Source organism: Acanthisitta chloris, unplaced genomic scaffold (assembly GCF_000695815.1).
Source record: "Acanthisitta chloris isolate BGI_N310 unplaced genomic scaffold, ASM69581v1 scaffold17251, whole genome shotgun sequence".
Lineage (NCBI taxonomy): Eukaryota > Metazoa > Chordata > Aves > Passeriformes > Acanthisittidae > Acanthisitta > Acanthisitta chloris.
This window is the reverse complement of record NW_008655635.1, coordinates 40,809-48,698: the sequence shown is the minus strand read 5'-3', so window position 1 is coordinate 48,698 and position 7,890 is coordinate 40,809. Positions and strand designations below refer to the sequence as shown.

General features: G+C 46.9%; 1 protein-coding gene across 1 annotated transcript in view; it reads right to left on the bottom strand.

Moving 5' to 3' along the window:
- TMPRSS6 (transmembrane protease, serine 6) overlaps positions 1–7,890 on the bottom strand; it is a 16,114-nt gene that overhangs the window by 6,434 nt on the left and 1,790 nt on the right. The window contains exons 4-10 of the mRNA XM_009083998.1: positions 7,581–7,765; positions 4,728–4,769; positions 3,617–3,821; positions 3,145–3,281; positions 2,492–2,604; positions 1,911–2,020; positions 710–855 (exon numbers count right to left, since the gene is read on the bottom strand). Of these exons, the coding sequence (XP_009082246.1) occupies positions 710–855; positions 1,911–2,020; positions 2,492–2,604; positions 3,145–3,281; positions 3,617–3,821; positions 4,728–4,769; positions 7,581–7,765 (938 nt within the window). The remainder of the gene's footprint in view (positions 1–709; positions 856–1,910; positions 2,021–2,491; positions 2,605–3,144; positions 3,282–3,616; positions 3,822–4,727; positions 4,770–7,580; positions 7,766–7,890) is intronic.

The following is a 7,890-nucleotide window of genomic DNA, read 5'->3' as shown; positions in this document are numbered from 1 at the left end:
CATTGTATCAATGGGCAATAGCCAAGGCAACAACCCACCTGGCTCTGGGTGAGCGCTTTCATGTCTCCTGAATGCTGCATGAAAACTGAAACAGGCTCTTTGGAGTTGTTATTAAAACTTGGTTGGGACCTTGAAGGGGTTGGTGTTAGACACGTGTTGGCAGGGGCACGTGTTCAGGGTCTGGTGTGCGTTACAGTTACCCTTCAGGAGGGAGATGGAGAAACCTTGGAAAGACAGACTGTGGGTGGCATTTGCATATGTGCCTATGTGTGTTTGTGTGTGGTTTTATTTGTCTCTTGCTTGCATGCATTCCAAGGCGAGCAGGAAACAGCTCTCTCTAAGAGCTCTTATAATCAAAACAAATGTTCTTTCAAGCAGAGATGGTTTCTCATTGAATTCCCAAGGCCAGTAGGTGATGTGGGCACTAGGGCAAGATTTTAGGCAACTCTCTGACCTTGAGTTTTGGTGCATGGATGATCTGGCAACATGAGGCAGGGCCACATGTGCAGAAGTAACTCCACTCGTAAATGGCTCTTATTTTGGGGACACCAGTGGCTCATGCCTCGCTGATTTGTGAGCATGTGCCTGAAGGACAGATGGCACCTAGGGCTCATGGGATGTGCATTGTGTTTCTCCTAGCACAAGCCAGATGAACAGAGGCTGCTGCTATTATCACCCCACTATGGACCAGGGAGGAGCCTGAACTTACGGTCAGATTGTTTGTACAGGCTATAAGCTGCCTGCACACCAGGGCCAGTTAACGAGATCTGCGAGGTGAAGGTGATGGTGATGTCAGCAGAAGATGTGACTGGGATCCTCTCAGCATAGGCTTGCAGGGTCCTCAGGCCACACAACCTGAGAAGCAAACACAGGTGGGATGGCTTGGGCAGGGAGGGAGGAGAAGACAACAAAGTCGGGCAAGGAGGCTTGGTGGGGTTGGGGTGGGAAGAGGGCCACACAGACTGGGTGTTGAGGGGAAACCAGGAAGACAAAATGCCTTCAATATTCCTGAGGTACAGAGTCCAGAGTGACCCTCCTATCTTTAGGCATCTTCCACTTTCAGGTCATGCAAAGCAGTTCAGTTCTTATAATGTAAGAAGATGCTTATTTGGCATCTTCCTGAAGCAGCCATTGTAGAAACTGTGGTACTGACAGTTTAAGAGAGGAAAGCAGGGAGAGAAAAAGTGGAAATCCTAAGCCAGGGAACATAACTTCTGGATCAGACCCTTGAGAGGAAAATAAGTTACCTCCAAAGGAACAGTGGAGAAGACACTAATGAGATGGTTCGGGGGAGGTTTTGGAGGGGAACGGGCAATTTTGCAATAAGTGGGTGGAAAAGCAAAAGGTATAGGTCCATCTATCTCAGAGCCTGCTTTGAGGAGATGGGAGCACAGCAGCTCTCCATCCTTTGCACCTGAGCAGTGGTGGGCAGCAGCCCCAGCTACATATGGATGCTAATTTTGGGGAGTCCTGAAGGGGAAAGTGGCTGCAGTCAAAGCAGGAGGATGTGAAGCTAAGGGGAAGATCTCTATGGAGGTGGATACAAGGTAATGGCACACACAGATAATATTGCAGAGGTGGTGACAGGCAGATTTGCAAACACAGGAGCCGTGGGAGGACACCAAGGTTACACACGCAGAAGAAAACTACGAAGTCTGATGCAAACAGCAAGACAGAGAAGGCAGGATGGTAGCTTGAAGCAAATCTGTAAGAAATGTGTTCACTGGGGAGACAGTGAACAAGACAGGCCAAAAAAGAAGTAGAAAACCAAGAGGCATCAGCACAGTGACCACTGAGTGTAGTGATAGGCTCTCCTTTCTCAGGTATGGTGGCTCAAGTGAACAGGGAACCTGGAGAGGTTTAATCTCAGGTGGGAAGTAAAGGACAGAAACCAGGACCCCAGGACACACCTTCTGTTTTGAATTATCCACTGGCCTTGGGTACAGGGCAGGTTGTGCTTCTGTCTGCTGAGCGCGTAGGCGTCGAACCAGAGGGTGATCCCATAGTCAAGGGATGGGACCTGCAGACAAGGGGGTCTGAGCAGAGGGCAGATGGCTCCTATGAATGTTTCAGCACACTCCATAAGTCAGAAATGAGCAGGGTAGATGTGAAGGCCAGATGTGTTTGACCACATTGCAGGTCAGAAGGAAGCACCCTCTAAACTGGGGCCTTGCTGCAGCCCAAGGTGGCTCTGCTGCTGGTTGTCAATGTCTGCTGCTGGCAATTCCTAGAAATCTGGTTCTGCTTTGAAGAACTCCTCTGGAGGCCAGATTTTAGATTTCTCCTGAGCTATGACACCTCTGTGCTGGTATGCAATATCAAACTCCCCCTTCAGAAAAACGCCTTACGTGGAAGCTGGATAGGCTACTTCTTTCAGGCTTGCTTCTCAGGATGATCTGACTGAGAGTATTGGTTATACCCCCTGTAATGTGTGGAGTGCTGCCTAGGTTTGGGGGATGGGGTGGATGCTCTTGGGGGAGCAGGCTCTTACCGTCATGTGCCAGGTGCACTGCGTGTTGGGCGGGTAGTAACTGGGGTAGTGTGGGGTGCCAATCTTCCCCTGCAGCTCCAGGCCCTCCCGAAGAGTTATATTCACTTCACAAACTGTAAATACAGACATTCAAAGACCTGCTGTTTTTCAGCTCAGCCTCAGCCTGGGGATGCCATGTATTCAGCCCATTGGAGGAGAGGAGAAAAGAATCCCAAAGCCCAAAGCTAAGGGTGACTGGCATGTTCTACCACCTCCCTTCAAGGGGCCATTTCTACCCAGAAAGGATTTTAGCCTCCTCCTCTTGTCCAGAGAAGGGTAATGGTAATGTATATTTCTGCCTTAGAGTCTTATATTGAACAGACATTTTTCTGCAAGTGCGTCTGAATATGATGTTCAGGCCACATCTGGTCTGTCCATGCATGAAAACTTGGCCTTCACTGAAAGTATCATGATCACTTAGGTGCTGCCTGCCAGAGCTTGGGCTGTAAAGACTCAAGCCAGATGCTAATGTATGAGTCCAGGTGAGGGAATAACACCTAACCTGCCTTTTACTGATCACCTCTACCCTTGCAATCCAGAGTGAATTCTGCCCCTAATGGAGATAACCTGTCTTTTTCCCATACCTATAGCCACCCTCCTCCAGCCTTCCTCACCTTTGAGAGGCACTGCCTGTGCTGAGAGGATGAAGGGGTCATAGTAGCTGTACATGCCTTTCTTCCACACAATGGACATGACAGGGCCAGATGAAAGCACTTCTACAACAGGCTCCTGCCGACTGCAGCCATAGATCCTCAGGGAAAAGAGATAAAAGGATGGGAGTGAAGCAAGCAATAAACAAATGAAAGAGAAAAGCAGAAAAGAGAGACAACGGAAGTCTGTGTTATCCACACACAGCATATGCTTGCTGTGAGGCACTAACTGAACCCAACAAAGGGCCAACAGCGAAACAGCTCATGCTAGCTGGCTGTGCAATAGATATCCCACATCAGTGACTCCAGCTGATCAGCAAGAGGCAGGTTCTGCATCAAAGAGAATTTCCTCTGATGTAGTTTAACCCTGCTGTGGTGTGTCACACCATCCTGCCTGGCTTCCCCACTATGCTCCCCATGCTCAGGAGCTACCTACGAGGTGATGAGGTGTTTCTCCAGGGGCCCAGCTGCGTCGTACATTGCCAGGCGGTCCCTGCAGTCAGGGAGAGTCCACTCCAGGCGTAGCTTGATCATGTAGCCCTTGAGGCCATGAAGGTGCCAAAGACAACTGGAGGCCAGGTAGTCAGGGCCCTCCAACCTTAGGATGTCATCCTCCTGGACATAGCTGTACCTGTAGCAACCTGAATCAAGGAGAAAGATAGAGGGATTTAAACCTTGGGGTGTTACAAATGGAAGCTTAGGGGTGGTTGTAGGGGAAATTAAGATATGGGATTGTCACATCAGTGTGAGCCCTATTTCAGGTAGGGCTGACTCATCCCAGTGATCTCAGTTTACTTTTACGTATGCTGTGGTGGCACTGAACCTCTCATACCATTGCCCCAGTTGCTCTCTGTAAGAACTGTCCCTTCTTCCTTGGTTTAGCTAATACTACCTCAGCCTTTAGATATCGGCACAACACAGTTATCTTCCACTGGCTTTATTTTCTTTTTCACTACTTTCCCCCTCAGCCCCATGTCCTTCCTGGCTTTACATCTCCCTTGTCTGATTTCCAGGTTTCACACCAGGATTTTGAGTTCCTAATCACGTAGCTGATGCAAGCTGCCAGCCACAGCACTCACAACACTGCCTGAAATTACTTAAAGCATCTTCAAACATTGCTGAGACAAAAGACTCCTAAATGACTGACAGCACATCCAGTGCAGAGCTGAGCAGGAAAACCCCCAGCCCACTCAGCAGCATTGCATGGGGCCCGGAATTAGCACTGTTGTACCAGTACACCAAGCTATTTGACAGTTCTCATTAGGACCAGGACAAACCTACCCTGGCAGCATTGCACCTGGTAGCTGATATCTCTCCCCAGTGGAGGGTTACCGGGGCAGAGTTGTCAGAACGCTCAGAGCCATCCAGTATATAGCTGAGTCATGTAGTTTGGCTTTGGCCAAGCAGCAGCACTGGTGCTCCCTTGTTACTATGTTCTTCTTCCCTCTCAGGATTTACAACACCAGGAAACCAACAAGCTCTCTGTCTCCTGTGAAAATCCCTCCCATAAAGTCATGAACTCAAAAGGAAAGGAAAATGTAGCCTACCCAGAGTGGATTTCAGCGCTATTATGTCTTTCACACTGGATTCTGTTAGAAAGAAAATATATAAAGGAAGATAAACAAAAAGATAAACTGGTAGGATATGAATAGCAGCATGGCAGGTGGGGACGCCCTTCCTTCCTATGTAAATGGCTCACTTACAACTTCATCATGGGGCATCCTCCAGGTACCTCTCTGTCTGCTCTCAGGGACTTGTTTCAGTTATGCCTCCCCCAACCCATTTCTCTGGGAAATCTCTGTGCCCTCTGACCAAAATCCAACAGCCCCAATTCATGCTTTCCCACCCACCATGAACTTCTCCGCCTTTTTTCCTTGCCCATTTCCACACGCTGTTCCAGGATTTCTTTGCCTTCCCAGAAGGGCTGAGCACTGCTTCAGGCAGTCATCCCTGTCCTCTGCCAGCCACACCACAGGGCACAACCCCACTTCCCACAGCCTTCACTGTCTGCTCTCCCAGTTTAAACAGCCCCCACTGAAAAATATGGGAGTTACTGAGGATGGAGAAAGAGGTCTCTTGATGACCACTGATTGATGAGCTACTCAGCATCCTTATAGAGTCCACCTTTGGAGAAGGGAGATGCAAAGAAGATCACCAGCAAGGACTACAAATCTGTGCAAAACAGAGTCAGAGGGTGGACAACACTTTTAAGAGAGCTGGGCTTTTCTCCAGCCTCCCAGCTGAACTGGAAGCAGCTAGACCAGGTGCTACTGGGAATAATTGCCAAAATAAAAGGCACTTTGAGGTCAGTTGGGTGTGAGAATTGCTGTTGGGGGCTTGCCTAGGTCAGGACTTTGGTCTTTGTTAGCTCCAAAGGAATTCTGCGGGGAGAGATGAGTGGTTTTGTCATAGGAAAAACAGATGTTCTGGAAAAGAGGATCCTGAAGGCATAGGCAGGGTCCTAGAGATGCTCATGTGCTGTAGGGAAGAGTGTATACTCTTATTTGAATAAGAAAAGAAGTCCTGAAAGACTTTTGGGGAATGGGGAAAGTAGTGCCTTGGAGTGAGCATGTCTGTGAGTAAAAACAAAGCATTGGAGATGTTGGAGAGGTTCCTGTGCTGGTCCATGCTTTGCAGCTCTGTGTCTCAAGGCAGAGTGAATGTTTAGAGCTAAGCAGGCCAGCAAATGAGTCTGTCAGAAAACAATGAAGTGCTAAGAAGTCCTGAAAGACTTTTGGGGAATGGGGAAAGTAGTGCCTTGGAGTGAGCATGTCTGTGAGTAAAAACAAAGCATTGGAGATGTTGGAGAGGTTCCTGTGCTGGTCCATGCTTTGCAGCTCTGTGTCTCAAGGCAGAGTGAATGTTTAGAGCTAAGCAGGCCAGCAAATGAGTCTGTCAGAAAACAATGAAGTGCTAATGATCTGCTATGAGCTAGCTATTTATTTCCTCTAACTTTACAGAGCAAATGAAGCCAGAGGTTAAGTCACTGGCTTGAGGTCACTCTAGCCCAGCAATATAAGAGGTTTCTGGCTTTTGCCTCAGTTGCTAGACTGTGCTTCTGGCTGAAGAGGGAGTGGAAAGGACTAGGGAAAGCAGAAAACAGGAGAAACTGCAACTTGTGTTAAGTCCAAAATAGAGAGAAGTGTGATCTGCTGAAATGAATAAAACTGAAACAAATGCAAAGGGGGTAAGAAGGAACTGGGAATAGCTAAAAGTATGGCACCATCATTTTTATTTGTTTATGAGTTACATTATGAAGTGAGCAAATAAAGAGAAATTCTAGACAGGCTCACTTGGAAGCATTTAGCATATTTCCTCATGATGTCTTTGTTGAGAAAGTTCATGTAAACTGGCTGAGCATAAGGTCTGGTATGCTGGAAACAAATCACAAGTAGAAGTAAGGGACTGATAACTGAGGGAGGTGATGTCTTCATGAGGTGTTAATGCAGATTCAGAATAAGATCTTAAAATGATGATCTAGATGAGGGAGTGAAAATAATTTTCTTTGGGGGTGCCATAAAATGACCCATAAAACACAACAAAGTTAAAGAAAATATGGGTGGGATATAAAAAAATAAGTTTAGTATCAGAACAATAGCATGTCAAGTGAAAAAAACCCCTGGAGATAGAACGTTTAATTGGAAGAAGAAACTTGGAAATAGGACTCCTAATGGAAGAGAAGAAATACAGCGTATTTTAAAACCTGTGAGATTTGGGACTCTGTAAGAACGATCAGATCAGGCTGAGAAGTTAAGCCTCATAAAGACCAAATATAAATTCCATTGGACTTGGATGCAATGCATATAGACACATCCCCAGTCCTTTACCTAACACTCCTTTTAGAGCAGTTTTGTATGGGTGGCTTTTTAAACAGGCTGTGTGACCTTCACTATGGGCAACAATAAATAATCCTTAAAATCATATGTCAAGAACTGAAGTGGCAACAATGCTTTGTCTCAGAGGAAGACTTAGTGGTGACTCAGGTATGTTTCTTTTGTTCTCTCTGTCAAATAGTCTGGAGTAATCTCCCAAAGGGAAGTAGGAAACCTAATTGCTTGCTATTTCCAAGCTGAGCTGATCAAAGTCATGACCTGTCTAAGATCTTGCTCCACAGAAGCCAAAGCTGATGGGTGAAAAAAAAAAATTACCTATCTGATCATAGTCAGATTATTATCTCTAGTAATATTTAATCTTTTAAAGGAAGGATGTTTTCTTTTAATCAAACTTCGGTTCTTCTCTATCAGGAAGAAATACTTGTATCTCCTGATCTTTACTATTTCCCTATTCACCTCAGGATTCCCCTGTTTCCTTCAGTAGTGACTCCTAACCTCCTTTCAGCACCTTATAAATCTGAGTGCATTGCTGACTGCTCAGGCCACAACTGAGCAGCTGGTACTTACCCAGCAGAACCAGCGAGTCTGGGTTCACCCTATACTCCCTCTGGTAGGACAGGCTGCCTGATCTGTTGAAACTGGTGGAGAGCTCTTGGTGGAGCACCGTGTTAACCCTCTCAGCAGTCACTTCCTTCTGCCGACTCTCGGGGATTTGGAGGGTAAACCAGAAGAAGATGGTCAGAGCCCCCTCCCTAATAGAGAAATAGCATGTAAAATAGTCTCTCTTCATCTCCAGAATGACTGGAGAGACGAACCCCCCCACTGTTTTTCCACAAATCAAACACATCTGTGTGGACTTTCTGCCCCGCTGCTGTGA